At 40.4% G+C, this 16397-nt stretch overlaps 3 protein-coding genes and 2 pseudogenes across 3 annotated transcripts; 4 read left to right on the top strand and 1 right to left on the bottom strand.

Moving 5' to 3' along the window:
• Positions 1–1190: 1190 nt before the first annotated feature.
• On the top strand, positions 1191–3199 carry LOC103951080 (UDP-glycosyltransferase 708C1). The gene has a single exon (XM_048578997.1). The coding sequence runs from the start codon at positions 1574–1576 to the stop codon at positions 2975–2977; it is 1404 nt and encodes a 467-aa protein (XP_048434954.1). The 5' UTR covers positions 1191–1573; the 3' UTR covers positions 2978–3199.
• Positions 3200–3527: 328 nt separating this feature from the next.
• On the top strand, positions 3528–5743 carry LOC125475025 (annotated as a pseudogene).
• Positions 5744–5948: 205 nt separating this feature from the next.
• On the bottom strand, positions 5949–7053 carry LOC103951082 (probable mitochondrial saccharopine dehydrogenase-like oxidoreductase At5g39410). The gene is made up of 3 exons (XM_009362363.1): positions 7039–7053; positions 6356–6543; positions 5949–6303 (listed from the first exon to the last, which is right to left on the bottom strand). Exons 1-3 carry the CDS (start codon positions 7051–7053, stop codon positions 5949–5951), a joined length of 558 nt encoding a protein of 185 aa, XP_009360638.1.
• Positions 7054–7715: 662 nt separating this feature from the next.
• Positions 7716–9504, top strand: LOC103951083 (annotated as a pseudogene).
• A 3509-nt stretch (positions 9505–13013) lies between these two features.
• LOC103951017 (UDP-glycosyltransferase 708G1-like) lies at positions 13014–14609 on the top strand. Its single transcript, XM_009362298.3, has one exon. The coding sequence runs from the start codon at positions 13064–13066 to the stop codon at positions 14453–14455; it is 1392 nt and encodes a 463-aa protein (XP_009360573.1). The 5' UTR covers positions 13014–13063; the 3' UTR covers positions 14456–14609.
• The last annotated feature ends 1788 nt before the right edge of the window (positions 14610–16397 follow it).

The raw sequence follows: 16397 nt of genomic DNA, 5'->3' as shown, positions 1-16397 counted from the left end.
TCCCTCCAAACATTTTTTTTCCGCTTTCTCTCTCTTGGATTCGTGTGGTTCTGGGCCTTCAGTGGTGTGAGATTAGGGTTTGACCTGCAAGATTGTCAAGGATCTAGAGCAAAGAAACAAGAGAGTGGAGGAACAATGGCGTCGGTAGAGAAAGAGAGGAGAAAAGGGAGGGAGGGGGTCGGGGTTGAGGTAGGGGACGGAGAGGTATGGGTTTAGGAGGAATGTATAAACTTTTGGTTTTAGTAAAAAAAAAGTTGAGATTTTTCATGGTTTAGGGGGTATTTGGGGCTGAGATTTGATATGGGTTTTGAAAGTTTTAGCTTGATTTTTATAGGGTTGTTGATTTTTCCGGATTTTGGAGATGAAGATTGAGATGGGTTTAGGAGGAGGGGTTTGGGGTTTGGGATGATGCAGTTTTAGAAGAGAGAAGGGAGGGAAGGGGTGCAAGTTGCAGAAGAGAGAAGGGAGGGAGATGGGGCGGGGGGTTGGGGGAGTTAGAAGACATGTATTTTTTTTTTTTTTTTGAATTTTTTTTAACCCCTTCTCATAAGAAAAAAAAATCCACATGGACCCCTTAATGACACGTGGCACCCAGTTATTATCTACATAGGCATCACATCATTAGTTAACGACAGACTTAACAGTTTGATTAACGAATTTATGAGACTATCTCAAAATTTACACTTAGGTATGACTCTGGGACGAAAAAAATTTGATGTAGTAAATATTGAAAATCACGAAACATGAGGACAGTAAATAGAAGTTTACCCTAATATCAAATAAAGAGTTATAGGTTGCAAATGTCTATTAAGTCGGTTAGGTAAGACAGTAAATACGTTTCTTTATACCCGAGTTCAATCTCTCTTTCTATACATTAGACTAGTATAAAATAAAGCATTGATGTACATAATCATTAATTTGTAAGTATATGCTTATGAGATGTGTCACATTACGAAAGAGACACCTCGTTATATGTAAAAATTTATTCTGAATAATTTTCTACATGTTGACACCGAGTGAGGTAGTAGATGTGTGTTATATGTTTATATAGTATCAAAGAAAGAGCTATAGGTTGCAAATGTACATTAAATCGGTTAAGTAAGACAGTAAATATGCATCTTTATACCCAAGTTCGATCTCTCTTTCTATCCATTACATTAGTTTAAAATAAAGCATTGTTGAAGAAATTGAAGCATTCCATCACCTAAAGTCATTATAATTGACAAAACCGGATTAGGATTTTCTCCCGTCCTATTTTTATCTCCTTCATTCTCATCTTCTCACACTTTCTGCTTTATCTTTCTTTCTCTTTATAAAGAAGTCAATACAAGATGTTGACGTGATTTAATCATGATCGTTCAAATAGGAAAGAAAAAAAAAAAAAAAAAAAAAAGAGAATCCTATTCCGTAAATCCAAATCCTTGGATTTTGTGGTGAAGGTTTGGTCAAACATGTGATTACCAATCTACTCATTTTCCAAATGGTGACTATTATTAAATAAGAACGCTACTGATACATGTAAGTATTCATTGTCAATCTACTCTTCTGGCATCTTTACTTATTTCCCACCACCATGTCAAACACCGCAGCTCCTCCTCCTCCTCCTCCTCACATAGCCCTATTGCCTAGTGCCGGAATGGGGCACTTGACCCCCTTCCTCCGCGTTGCCGCCATGCTCTCCTCTCGGAACTGCACCATCAGCCTGATCACCGCTTGCCCTTCTGTCTCCGCCGCGGAGTCCGCCCACATTTCTTTCTTCCTATCCCAACATCCAAAAGTTAACCACATTGAGTTCCAAGTCATTTCCTCCCCGAATCCCACCACCGACGATCCATTCTTCCTCCAATTCGAAGCCACCACCCGCTCCATCCACCTTCTCTACCCTTCGCTTGCCGCTTCATCCCCGCCTGTCTCAGCTATATTTTCCGACTTTGCAGTGGCTTCTAGTATTGCCTCAGTCGCCGCCGACCTCGGCGTCCCCAACTACATCATCTTTACCACCTCATGTAGATTTTCCTGCCTCATGGCCTACCTCCCAACCCTTCTATCAAACCCTTCCTGTTTTGCAAGCGATCTCAAAGAAGTCAACGTCCCCGGAATCACTCCATTGCCTATAGGAAGCATTCCTCCTCCATTTAAAAACCCTTATCATCTTTTCACATCAATAATCGCCACAAATTCTCGAGCTTTGTCCAAATCCAAACGGATCCTAATGAACACTTTCGAAGATTTTGAACCGGAAACTCTAGCAGCTATAAACAGTGGGATGGTTTTAGAAAATCTCCCACCGATTCTTCCGATCGGACCGTTAGATACCTTCGAGGCCAAGAAAGAGCAGGACGAAGACGGAGACTATCTGTCATGGCTAGACAGCCAGCCGGCAGAGTCAGTAGTTTACGTGAGTTTCGGAAGCAGAACAGCCATGTCGAATGAGCAGATTAAAGAGCTCTCAGATGGGTTGGAGAGGAGTGGATATAGGTTTTTGTGGGTGCTCAAAACAAGTAAGGTCGACAAAGAGGACAAGGAAGATCTGAAAAGCCTGCTTGGGGAGCCGTTTTTGGACAGGATAAAAAGCAGAGGAGTAGTAGTGAAGGGGTGGGTGAGCCAGCAGGACATTCTCGAGCACGCGGCTATTGGCGGGTTTGTGAATCACTGCGGGTGGAATTCGGTTATGGAGGCGGCGCAAAAAGGGATACCCGTGCTGGCCTGGCCGCAGCATGGGGATCAGAGCGTTAACGCGGAGGTGGTGGAGAAGGCAGGGTTGGGAATATGGGAGAGGAGTTGGGGTTGGGGGGTTGGAGGGGTGGTGGTGGGTGGGGAAGAGATAGGGAGGAAGATCGTTGAGTTGATGGAGGATAAGAAGCTGAGGGGTTTGGCTAGGAAGGTAGGAGAAGATGCTAAGAAGGCTACTGCCACTGGTGGGAAATCTCAGAAGGTGTTCAATGAAGTTTTGGAATATTTGACGCAGAAGAACTAATGTATCCTTGAAATTTATGTGCTTAAGTTGAAGTTTCATGTAACTTTTCAATCTCAAATTCGATATAATATGTTGTAGTCGGGATATGGAACATATTGTCGATGTGTCATCGCCCTTTTAAATAATCAAAATCATAATTTTCTTTGTAAATTGGTATCATGTAAACAATTAGTGAAAATTAATTATGCTTTTGTCACATGGTTGGTGTGACGAATTTGTTCATGATAATTGTGAAGCCCAAATGAGTAATTAAGAGCATAAAGAATTGCCATACAAACTTAAAAGTGCATCTCAAGACTCACCATCCCCATTTCTTGTATAATACGAACGGAAAAGTTCTGGTCTTTTCCGGTGATCATTTCAAAGCTGACATAGCTAGACAAACTTAACGTTTTCATGTTTATATGGTCAATAGCTATACTAATTGATGCTAATGTTGGAATCCTAACCACTGTGAAGGGATTGTACGGTAGTTGGAATCAAGAGGTGGTTCATTTTCAATCGTTGGCCTGGGTGGTTTTAGGGAAGTTCCGAAAATAGTTGCATAAACATGGTAATTTTGAACATGTTGGCAGTATCGCATTTGGTGCAGGTGGTGTGCAGTTGGGAACGACCAATTCTCCGCGGGTAATGTATGTTGTGAGGATATATCGACTGGAGAAAAGGGCTCACAACTATATATGTGTTTTAATAAGCCGCTCAACTTGCTTTTGAGGAGCTCCAATTAGTTACTAAGAAACAATTGCCTCAACTCACGTCTTTCATGCACAATATGCATTTGATCCCAAATTTGATCACCTTATTTTTTAATGCATTACCAACACATTACCTATTTCAGGACGTTTATATGCACTTACATCACAGGACCTACACATGGTGTTTGCTAAATAACTTGGCCAACATCAAGGGATTTATGTTCGTAAATTTTGTCGAACAACTAATAATACATTAGCAAAGTTAAGCTCTGGGTAAGGCATGTTGCAACAATAAATTTCTCATAAGCACATGCCAAAGTTATAGACATCACATCTTATCACATCTTCTACTTTAAAAAGATCTAGAATCTCTAGAATCATTGTATCAAACCGTGTACCAGTTTCAATAGTCTTGTTCGTTGGATTCTCAACTTCAACACGACCAACACCAATCAACTACTTTAAGATTTATAAGACTATCAAGCAAAATATTTTCTGTTTTGAGATGTGTATAATTTTGACATTGAAAGTTGAATCGTTTTGTCCTTATAGATGTTTTTCAAGTATATTTCTAGAATTAATTTACCACTTTTTGACATTGAAAATCACTTTGTGCGGAGACCACCTCCTTCTGGTATAATTTTCTATTAAAACTGCATCACGTCTTCAAGTAAAATCTGAGCCTAGAAGTATAGATGTTCGCTTAGCAAAAGTTTGGAAATTAAGATTACCGCCTAAAACTAAAATTTTTAGCTTCAGTATTGTTGCAAAAACATTTAAATACTAGACTCGCAGTGTTACTCGCATCACATAATGTTTGTGTCACTTTCATCACATCAAATCCAATCGTCTCACTTGCAGAGTCACAGAGCTTGTCTCACTTCTTCATGGCCTTCCCACAAATTACTCGAAAGAACTTCATCTCCTCCTTCCGCTCGACGAGCCCTCTATCAATTCCGAAAACCCTTTTTACTACCATTTTGAATTGATTCGGCGTTCTTCTCACCTGCTCTCTCCTCTTCTATCTTCATTCTCTCCACCTCTCTGCTATGATCACAGACATGAGCTTCGCCTCCACGGTTATTCCTGTAACCGATTCTGTCGGACTGCCAGACTACATTTTCTTCACATCATCTGCCAAAATGTTGACACTTTTGTGTGTCCTTCCACACCTTGCTTGGCCCTAATAACACGATAAAAGATGATCTCCAAGTTCCGGGTTCTGCAGGAAAGTAACAATCTGCCGAAGACCTTTTTCATAGAGAATGGTAAGAAAATGACAGAATCAAGCGGAATTTTGTTGAACACATATGAAAGTATAGAGAGTGGGACTTTGGCAGCACTAAATGAAGGCAAAGTATTGAGAAAACTACCGCCAGTAATTTTCATCAGACCGCTAACGCCATGTATCTTCGAGACAAGCCGACAATTGCAATGGCTTGATGATCAAGCAACTAGGTCAGTGCTCTATGTCAACTTTGGGAGCAGGACTGCCATGTCAAGGGAGCAAATTAGATAGTTGGGTGATGGCTTGGTAAGGAGCGGTTGCATGTTACTTTGGGCTGTGAAGGATAAAAAAGTTGATGTGGAAGATGACGAGAAACTGACTGAGGTGCTTGGAGAGGGATTACTAGAGAGGGAGGGTGAAGAAAAATGGATTAGCAGTGAAGAACTGGCTGAACCAGGAGGAGATATTGAACCATCCGGCCATTGGTGGGTTTTTAAGTCAATGTGGCTGAAGCTCTTTGTCTGAGGCTCTCTGGAACGGTGTGCATGTATTAACATGGCCGCAACATGTGGATCAGAAAACCAATGCAGATTTGGTGGAGACAATTGGACTTGGAACATGGGATAAAACTTGGGGTTAGGGTGAGGAGGGATGGTGGTGAAAGCGGAGGACATTGCACAGAGGGTTAGTGAGACAATGGGAAACGATTTGTTGAAGTTGCAAGCATTGCACAACAGACAAGGCTAGAAGGGCGGTTGTTGATAGCAGTAGTTCTACAAAGAGTCTTGCTTCTCTCATCGACACATGGAAGATGTTTCAGGTACTACCATAGTTAGACCTTCATTTCCGAGATCAAATTAGAAGCAAAGATGCATTCAGTTGAGACAAATCAGATGCAGATTGAGCCATAATCTCACAATATTGTAACTGCTGTTGTAAGGTACGTCAAAACATAAAGAGAAATAAAAAACAGCTTCTGATTTATCGTGTCTTATTCTTTAAAGGGTACTTCCAACTAGAGATTTATTTTTTCGGAATGCTGTACTAGTTAACCAGAAATAGCTTTCTTTAAAATGACATCGAAAGAAATCTCGTTCTCTTTGAGCCTTTCTTGGAGACCAGTTGGGCCAAAGACAATCCTAGCTGGGCAAACTCCTCCCTTTGGAAGGTTGTCGTGTTGGCTCAGAACAATCAGAGCACACTGCACTAAAATTATAGGTGTGGTCAAATAACCAATCTCAGGCCCCATAACTCTGGTTATTATTTCCATGTCGGGTTTTCTGTTTCCCAGCGAAACAAGACTGCTGTCGCTGTAACCATGTCCGGCCAACCACATCTTAAAACGAAGCCCGCGGTGGGAAAATGGGGGAAACTTCAAAAAAAGCCACGTCCCAAAGGAGAATCTACCCAATAAAGACTCTGACTGTCATGATACGCAAAATGCCCAACAGAGACCTGGTTCCTATCTCACCCCAAAATGAGCCGGCTTCATTCCTCCCCGGAAGCCCGCGGCGGATTTCAGTCAGAAACCCAAGCGTTGTACGTACAACGATAGCATCTGCTGAAGGTAGCTTCACAGCAAGAAGGCCAATATCTTTCTGTTGTTCTATAGTTGATCCTTTAGGAGGAGGAGGACCAGGAATCTGCAACCATCAAAGTAAATTAAGATCAACCCAAAAGACAAAGACATAAACAACTCCAACTGAAAATCCTGTGTTTGTAAATGTCGAAAAGCAGCCAAACATTTGGAGAGAGAGAAACATAGGAGAGTGTGAGAGAGAGTACCTTGGTTGGGAGGAAGCAGAGAGAAACGGAGGGAGGGGGAGTGGAGGACAGAGACGGTGGGTCGATTGGGTCGGAGGGTGGAGGTGATTAAGGAGAGAGATGTACGGACTAGGGTTTTGCAGGCGCTTTTTTATTTATTTTTGCAGTGATTTTGGCGCCAAGGTGGCGGATGACAGAGGGTGAGGGGCTCAGCAGAACCAGAGGAGCTGAAGGGGTTTTGTTTTCTTGTTTCGGATGGCATTTCGATGATAGAACTTCATGGATACGCCGTCGTTTTCTCCACCAATTTGGGCCTTGGTTTCAGCCACCTCCGAGGCCCACTGGGCTTATTTATAGAACCCGATTACATTCACCTGGGTCGGGTCCATGTGGTTTTATTTTTCATTTGATAGGGCAAGTGATTGATTTAGTCAATAATATACACTAATCTAATCTAACCTATTCGTAATAATAAATACCGCTTAACATTGACTAATCATAGACTGACAAACAACTCCGAGTAAAGTACACTAAGAGTCAATGAAATTAATTTATAAGTCTCTTTATGTGATGACCTTACGAAAACAGCATCTCATTACATGTAAAAATTTCTTTTGAGATAATTTTTTTATATATTGACGTCGTATGAGCTAGTAGATGTACGTTATAAGTTTATATAGTATCAAATGAAGAGCTATAGATTGCAAATGTGCATTAAGTGAATTAGCTAGATCAATAAGCAAGCATTGGGTCAAATATTGAAGCATTCCATCATCTAAAGTCTTTATAGTTTCAAGGTTTGGTGAATCATATGACTCACAACCTATTCATTTTCCAAATGATGGCTATAAAATAATAACAACGCTATCAAGTGATCAGATATGACGTGTTTCTTTTTCTGATATAGAAAAGTGTTATTAGCACTTCAAAAATCTCATTCTACATTCCTCATAAATGTATTTTTCTTTCCAAATATAGAAAATTTGGAGTGTAGAATGAGATTTTTAAAGTGTCAATAACAATTCCCTATATTTAAGGATTCATTGTTAATCGCTACTTTTCTGGCATCCTTTGCTTCTTTTGCACAACCATGTCAAACCCCACAGTTCCTCCTCCTCCTCCTCCTCCTCCTCCTCACATAGCCCTATTGCCTAGTGCCGGAATGGGGCATTTGACCCCTTTCCTCCGCATCGCCGCCATGCTCTCCTCTCGAAACTGCGTCGTCAGCTTAATCACTGCCCGTCCTTCTGTCTCGGCCGCTGAGTCCGCCCACATTTCTTTCTTCCTTTCCCAACATCCAAAAGTCAACCACATTGAGTTCCAAGCCATTTCCTCCCCCGATCCCACCACCGACGATCCTTTCTTCCTCCAATTCGAAGCCACCATCCGCTCCGTCCACCTTCTCTACCGTTTGCTTGCCGCCTCATCCCCGCCCGTCTCAGCTATATTTTCCGACTTTGTAGTTGCTTCTACTATTACCCCAGTAGCCGCCGACCTCGGCGTCCCCAACTACATCATCTTTACCGGCTCATGTAGATTTTCTTGCCTCATGGCCTACCTCCCAACCCTTCTATCGAACCCTTCCTGTTTTGCAACCAATCTGAAAGAAGTCAACGTCCCCGGAATGGCTCCGTTGCCTATAGGAAGCATTCCTCCTTCATATAAAAACCCTAATCATCTTTTCACATCACTACTCGTCACAAATTCTCGAGCTTTTTCCAAATCCAAAGGGATCCTAATGAACACTTTCGAAGATTTCGAACCGGAAACTCTAGCAGCTATAAACAGTGGGAGAGTTTTAGAAAATCTCCCACCGATTCTTCCGATCGGACCGTTAGATACCTTCGAGGCCAAGAAAGAGCAGGATGAAGATGGAAACTATCTGTCATGGCTAGACAGCCAGCCGGCAGAGTCAGTAGTTTACGTGAGTTTCGGAAGCAGAACAGCCATGTCCAAATAAATACGTATTTAATTTTATTAATACTGAATTGTTAATATTAAATTCAAATTTTTAAATAAAATTTTATGAAGATAAAAAATGAAAATTAGAATAATTTTTTTTTGAGCAGATTAGAGAGCTCTCAAATGGGTTGGAAAGGAGCGGATATAGGTTTTTGTGGGTGCTCAAAACAAGTAAGGTCGACAAAGACGACAAGGAAGATCTGAAAGTCCTGCTTGGGGAGCCCTTTCTGGACAGGACAAAAGGCAGGGGAGTAGTAATGAAGGGGTGGGTGAGCCAGCAGGACATTCTCGAGCACGCAGCTGTTGGCGGGTTTGTGAATCACTGCGGGTGGAATTCGGTTATGGAGGCGGCGCAAAAAGGGGTACCGGTACTGGCGTGGCCGCAGCATGGGGATCAGAGCGTGAATGCGGAGGTGGTGGAGAAGGCGGGGTTGGGAATATGGGAGAGGAGTTGGGGTTGGGGGGGTTGGAGGGGTGGTGGTGGGTGGGGAAGAGATAGGGAGGAAGATTGTTGAGTTGATGGAGGATAAGAAACTGAGGGGTTTGCTAGGAAGGTGGGGGAAGATGCTAAGGAAGGCTACTGCCATTCGTGGGAAATCTGAGAAGGTGCTCAATGAAGTTTTGGAATATTTGATGCAAAAGAACTAATATATCCTCGAAATTTATGTGCTTAAGTTGAAGTTTCATGTAACTTTTCAATCTCAAATTCGGTATAATATGTTGTAGTCGGGCTATGGAACAGATTGCCGATGTGTCATCACCTTTTTAAATAACGGAAATCATAGTTTTTTGTTGTAAAATGGTGTCATGTAAACAATGTGTGAAAATTAATATGGGTTCGTTACATAGTTGGTGTGACGATTTTGTTCATGATAATTGTGAAGCCCAAATGAGTAATAAGAGCAGAAATAATTTCCATACAAACTTAAAAGTGCATCTCAAGACTCACCATCCCCATTTCTTGTACAGTACCAAAGGAAAAGTTCTCGTCTTTTCCTGTAATCATTTCAAAGCTAACATAGCCATACAAAGTTAGTTTTCATGTTTATATGGTCAATAACTACACTAATTGATGCTAACGTTGGAATCCTAACCACCTGTTTTATGGTACGTAGTTGGAATCAAGAATGGTTCATTTTCAATGGTTGGCTTGGGTGGTTTTAGGTAAATTATGAAAATAGTTGCATAAACATGGTAATTTTGTCCAATTAGTTCCTAAGTAACAATTGCCTCAATTCAATCTTTCATGCACAATATCCCATATTTGATCACCTTATTCTTGAATGTATGATCAACACATTGCCCATTTCAGGACGTTTATATACACTTGCATGCCAGGACCTACGCATGATGTTTCCTAAACAACCTGGCCAACATTTGGGGATTTATGGCTGGTAATTTTGTCAAGAAACTCCAAATAATACATTAGCAAAGTTAAGGATTGGGTAAGGTCGCAACATACCAAAGCTATAGTCATCACATCTTATCACATCTTCTATCTTTAAAGATCTAGAATCTCTAGCACCATTTTATCGAAGGGTGTACCAATTTCACCAGTCCTGTCTGTTGTGTTCTTAGCTTCAATATGAGCAACACCAATAAAATATTTTTAGATTTCTAAGAGTATCAAGCAAAATATTTTTTGTTTTGACATCACCGTGTACGATCTTTTGAGATTACAAGTTAAATCGTGTTGTCCTCATAGATGTTTCTAAATCTATTTCTACAATTAATGTACCACTTTTTTACACTAAATATCAATTTGTGCGGAGACCACCTCCTGGGGCATAATTTTCTATTAAAACTGCATCACGTCTTCAAGTAAAATATGAGCCTAGATGTATAGATATTGGCTTAGCAAAATTAGAAAATTAAGATTACCTCCTAAAACTAAAATTTTTAGTTGAGTATTGTTGCAAAAACAGTGTAACGATCCGTCCCCAATTATTACGATTTTTATAATTTTAAAAAGTGAATTTACGAAAATGTCCTTCAAGGCAAATATGTTGACTTATGTTGAACACCTTGTCGTGTCATGTAAGGTTCATTTTCTTGGCGTAATCTTATAGTACTCGTCGCTATGGACACGTGGGCACAAACAGAGCGTGATTTGAAGTTATAACGAAGGAGATATTAACGTTTAAAGTTGAGGACATTTTAGTAAATTGATTATTTTCTAGAAAGCTCCAGATTTTTGGAGCAAAATCTGGAAAGCCACATGTGTGGCCCAGATTAAAGGAAAGAAAAGATGAATGGTGGAGATGGAAGATAAAGGAGAGAAATGAGGGAGAAGTGAAGGCCAATCGGAAGAGAAGAGACGAGAGAGAGGACCAATGAGAAGAAAGAACAAGGAGGGAAAGGAGGGAGAAGAGAAAGAAGGAAACCGGCTGGGTTCCCTTTGACCCACGCGATGACCCGACTTCCTTGGAATTTTTCGATGATTTTTCGTCTAATTTTCCAGCCTTCTTCAACCTCCCATCACCACCAAATCTTATCAAAACATCCCCAACACCTAATTCTCATCAAAACCGACGAGTTTTAGCCCCGATGTGTGAGAAAACCCACCGACAGGTCCGGGTGGTTCTTGGCTTTGAACCACCATTTGTGAAACGATTCCTTTCAATTTCCACCACCAACATGCTTCCCTTGAGTCCAAGAATAAAGCCCAGGGATTTGTTGAGGCGTCAGAGTGAGTATGGAGGTCGAATCAAAGCACACCCAAATCTAGGGTTCCAACGAGTTTTAGTGAAATCGGGGCTTTTTCTGGTCAAATTGGCCTTAGTCACAGGTATGAAAGTTGTTCCTTTCATCGAGATCTTCATTCTTGTAAAATTTGGGAATTTTTGGAGTTGTTGGATTTTCCAGCGAGCCGGGGTGGCCGACCGCCATGCACGGCGGTGCGTGGAGGAAAAACCTGAGGTTCCTCAATGTGCTGAATCTGAATCCGAATCCGCCATCCGTTTCCCCAAATTCTAACATTTTAGTAGAGTTTTACTAAAAGGTCTTTAATTGTGTTTAGGCGTGTTGGCGGGAAGCGACGTCATCGTCGCTAGTTCGAGCGGTTCTCACGCAATAAAATCAGTGAGTGGACCCCTTCTTAACCTATATATTTTTATAAATATTTACCTAGCATGGCATATTTCATGATTTGAATATGATTTATACCATGCCTTCATGGATTTCTATAGTTATGATTTAAGAGAAATTAAGAGTTATTTAATTTACGTTTATGAATGTTTATTATTTATTGAAATTATTTTCCGCTAAAGGTTATGAATTATGGGATTTGGGTACATGATTTTATATGACTTTCAAGTATTTTTTTATTTATTTTATGGTTTTATGAAAGTGATATATTTTGGATTTATGAGATGAGATTTTGAACTAATGACCTCTGGATTTAATATGAGTTTTGAGATATGTTTGTGGTACTTACCTAGCAGGTTATCATATGGCACATCCACACAGCACGGGTATTATGTCCATGGCCATAGGACACAGATGATGGAGGAGTGAGATATGATATATTATATATACCTCCAGCTTCACTAGCTGCGGCTAGTGCCGGTGTGGATGTATGCTATTTTATACAGCTTCACCTACGGGTGATGAACAGGTTATTCAGCTTCACCTTCGGGTGATCTACAAGTACTGCCTTCGGGCAACTATGATACCCCTAGTTGAGTACAACACAGATATGATTTACAATGATTCACAAATGTTTTACATTGCATGCTAGGGTTTTTCATAAAACCTACTATGTAGTATTATATATATGTTTTTAAAACAAGGGGTTACTATGTTCATAAAGATAACGGTTTTCACATTATTAGTATTATTATAAACTTTGGTCCACTTACGTTTTCTATATTACGCCCCCTTCAGGATTTATATTCGAGGCACACGATCCCGACGTTAGGGTACTTTGGCTTAGTTACCCTCGAGTCTCCTCAGTATAGGTATCATTTCCTTGTTCTTATCTTTTCTTAGTAATCCTTTCATATTATTCTTAGTAGTTGTCTGCTTTGAACACGATTCTGCATCGGTTTATATCTTTCTAATTAAATATTTTATGGGTATGCATGTTTAAAATGGCTTCGTCATTCTTGAGTGTTGGCCAACACGTGCCTACCCTGACATTTGGGGATATCGAAGTTGGGGCGTGTCAAACAAAGTAGGTCGCTTTTCTAATTTACTAGTTCAAACTTTCTTGGCATCCAAGAAAACATAGATATTTACTTGTCCTTTTCCTGCTAGACGTGGCCCATTTGACTAAGCATATGCATATTCAAACATCTTTTGGTCATAGACGTGAGTCATTTGACTACATGCGTACATTCAGTGCACCTGCCTGAGCCTTCATCAGTACAAATATGAAATATGCCCTGCTCTAAAGGTAATCTACTTTCCCTTAGCAAAACATCATTGTCCATTAAAATGTCAGATTCCGGCGATCTACGAGTCCCTCATGTAGCTCTCCTTCCAAGTGCCGGAATGGGCCATCTCACACCCTTCCTTCGGCTTGCAGCGTTACTAGCATCACATAATGTTTGTGTCACTTTCATCACTCCAAATCCAACCGTCTCACTTGCCGAGTCACAGAGTTTGTCGAATTTCCTCATGGCCTTCCCACAAATTACTCGAAAGCAGCTTCATCTCCTTCCGCTCGACGAGTCCTGTGCCAATTCCGAAGACCCTTTTTACCACCATTTTGAATTGATTCGCCGCTCTTCTCACATGCTCTCTCCTCTTTTATCTTCACTCTCTCCACCTCTCTCCGCTATGATCACAGACATGAGCTTCGCCTCCACGGTTCTTCCTGTAACCGATTCTCTCGGACTTCCAAACTACATCTTCTTCACATCATCTGCCAAAATGTTGACACTTTATGTGTCCTTCCACACCATGCTTGGCCCTAATCACACTATAAAAGATGATCTCCAAGTTCCGGGTTTGGGGCCAATACCAAAATCACGGATGCCTCCACCACTGCTGCAGGAAAGTAACAATCTGCTGAAGACCTTTTTCATAGAGAATGGTAAGAAAATGACTGAATCAAGCGGAATTTTGGTGAACACATATGAAAGTATAGAGAGTGAGACGTTGGCAGCACTAAATGAAGGCAAAGTATTGAGAAAACTACCGTCAGTAATTTCCATCGGACCGCTAGCACCGTGTTTCTTCGAGACAAGCCAACAACTGCAATGGCTTGATGATCAAGCAACTGGGTCAGTGCTCTACGTCAGCTTTGGGAGCAGGACTGCCATGTCCAGGGAGCAAATTAGAGAGTTGGGTGATGGCTTGGTGAGGAGCGGTTGCAGGTTTCTGTGGGCGGTGAAGGATAAGAAAGTTGACATCGAAGATGACGAGAAACTGACTGAGGTGCTTGGAGAGGAATTATTGGAGAGGGTGAAGATAAATGGATTGGCAGTGAAGAACTGGCTGAACCAGGAGGAGATATTGAGCCATCCGGCCATTGGTGGGTTTTTAAGTCACTGTGGCTGGAACTCTTTGTCTGAGGCTCTCTGGAACGGTGTGCGCGTATTAGCATGGCCGCAACATGGGGATCAGAAAGTCAATGCAGATTTGGTGGAGAGAATTGGACTCGGAACGTGGGATAAGAGTTGGGGTTGGGGTGATGGGGAGATGTTGGTGAAAGCAGAGGACATTGCACAGAGGGTTAGTGAGATAATGGGAAATGACTTATTGAAGTTGCAAGCACTGCACATTAGAGACAATGCTAGAAGGGCGGTTGAAGATGGTGGTAGTTCAACAAAAAGTCTCACTGCTCTCATCGACACATGGAAGAAATTTCAGGTACTACCCTAGTTAAACCTTCATTTCCAAGATCAGATTAGAAGCAAAGATGCATTCAGTTGAGACAAATCAGATGCAGATCGTGCCATAATCTCACAATATAATTAACTGATGTTGTAAGGTACATCAAAACATAATGAGAAAACAAAAACAACTTCAGCTGGTTTATCGCGTCTTATTGTTTAAAGGGTACTTCCAACTAGAGATTTATTTTGTCGGAATGTTGTAGCTTTCTTCGAAATGGCATCGAGAGAAATTTCATTCTCTTGGACCCTTTCCTGGAGACCAGTTGGGCCAAATAGAACTGTCAAATCAAAGCCAATACCTATAACCAAAGAGCAAAGGTGAAAACATCAAATACTTATCCGATCGATGTTGTGTGTTCGATTCTATACTTTTTTTGGTATCATTTATATAGTACGCATGGACAACAATACAAAATTTGTTTTAATTGCCACACTGTGTTCAATTTCTTCTCGTTAATTGGAGTAGTTTGGAATATCATATTACTGTTCTTTAATATCAAAATGACTGATACAATTGTAGTTTAGACAAAAACGTTAACTAAGAGTAGATTATCGAACTTTTTACAACATATAGTATTTCTTCTCATAAATTCATACGTAGGGGTCAATTAGAATATTTTTTTAGAATGGAGACTTTCATAAAATGATTGTATACTTGTGTTATGAAAGTTGTTCTCGTTACTCTCATTTAGAAGGGTATATTGATTCGATGGTAATATATTTATTTAATTTTTTTCAAAATTCGATTTTAGTATTAGAAAGTCTAATAAATCAAACCGCAAACAAAAGATTATCCCCCACTCCACAGTCCACTGTTTGCAAAATCAAGAAAACGAGATTATTAGATTATTAATCAGGCTTACTAACTTGTTCACAAATAAAGGGACCTCTGTTCTCAAAGCTTTTTGGTCAACAAAGGAGCAGACTATGTAGCTAGGATTAGGGGTGGTATTGGTACGATCACCCAGTCAAAATTCATGTACCAATTACTATACCAAACTTTTGGTATGACAAAATTTATTACCATTACTGTATCAAACTTTCGGTATACTAAATGTCGGCATGCTAAATAGCTTGGTTAACATAGTATGGTAAGGGTAATTACCACTTTGTTTTGGGCCAAAATTTGATTTTTTTTTTCCAACCCAATTCAAGGCCCAAACGTGTTTTGGCCACTCCCCTTGGGTTTCTAAAACTTTTTTATTTAATTATGAGAATTTTATAGAGATTCATTTAAGAAACAAGAAGTAAATAGATGGAAGAATTGCTGAAAGAACCCAATATCCCCAAAAAAATAGTATAAAGATTCCTAAATTCCATCTCTACGTTCTTTAAAATTGTACAAAAATTAACTTGATAGACGAAGCCAGGGAGAAAGACATCCCCATTTGATGAAGGAGAAGATGAGATGGACTCTGGAGAGAGAGAGTCTCCGGAATTGGAGCAATAGAGATGAAGTCGGTGGTTAGATGAGTGAAAAGATGAAGAGTCGCAACGCAAGAATGCTTAGGTTTTTTTATTGGGAAAGTAGAGGTTAGAGGGTGAGATGATTGGATAAATGACTAGGAAAAAAAATAAAGTGCATATATAATGATAATAGTACATAATTATATATAAATGAATAAATATGATATGATATTAATAATAGTGATACGGTACGGTACGGTATACCACTGGTAACGGTTTTGAATACCATTACCGTACCAAAAATGTATGGTACGATACAAATACTGTATCATTACCAATGGTACAAATTTTTTGGCACAACCTTGATATGGTAATTTAGCAAAAAATTTCACCCCTAGCTAGGATGATGATCCCCCCTTGGGTATATCCATCATATATAAACCAATCCCAAATTGCAGCTTCATGATCCCTAATTGCAGCTTCAGAGTCCAACCAGAAACGCATTCACACTTCAGAGTGAG

Source organism: the organism of the source record quoted next, unplaced genomic scaffold (genome assembly GCF_019419815.1).
Source record: "Pyrus x bretschneideri cultivar Hongxiangsu unplaced genomic scaffold, Pyrus_bretschneideri_v1 Contig13, whole genome shotgun sequence".
Lineage (NCBI taxonomy): Eukaryota > Viridiplantae > Streptophyta > Magnoliopsida > Rosales > Rosaceae > Pyrus > Pyrus x bretschneideri.
This window is presented reverse-complemented; position numbering and strand designations above follow the sequence as displayed.

Excerpts from the sequence above, each read along its gene's own strand:
- LOC103951017 (XM_009362298.3), top strand. The coding sequence starts at position 13,064 with ATGTCAGATTCCGGCGATCTACGAGTCCCTCATGTAGCTCTCCTTCCA.
- LOC103951080 (XM_048578997.1), top strand. The coding sequence starts at position 1,574 with ATGTCAAACACCGCAGCTCCTCCTCCTCCTCCTCCTCACATAGCCCTA.
- LOC103951082 (XM_009362363.1), bottom strand. Across the intron at positions 6,304-6,355 it reads TGGGGTGAGATAGGAACCAG|ATTCTCCTTTGGGACGTGGC; the intron begins GTCTCTGTTGGG and ends TTTATTGGGTAG.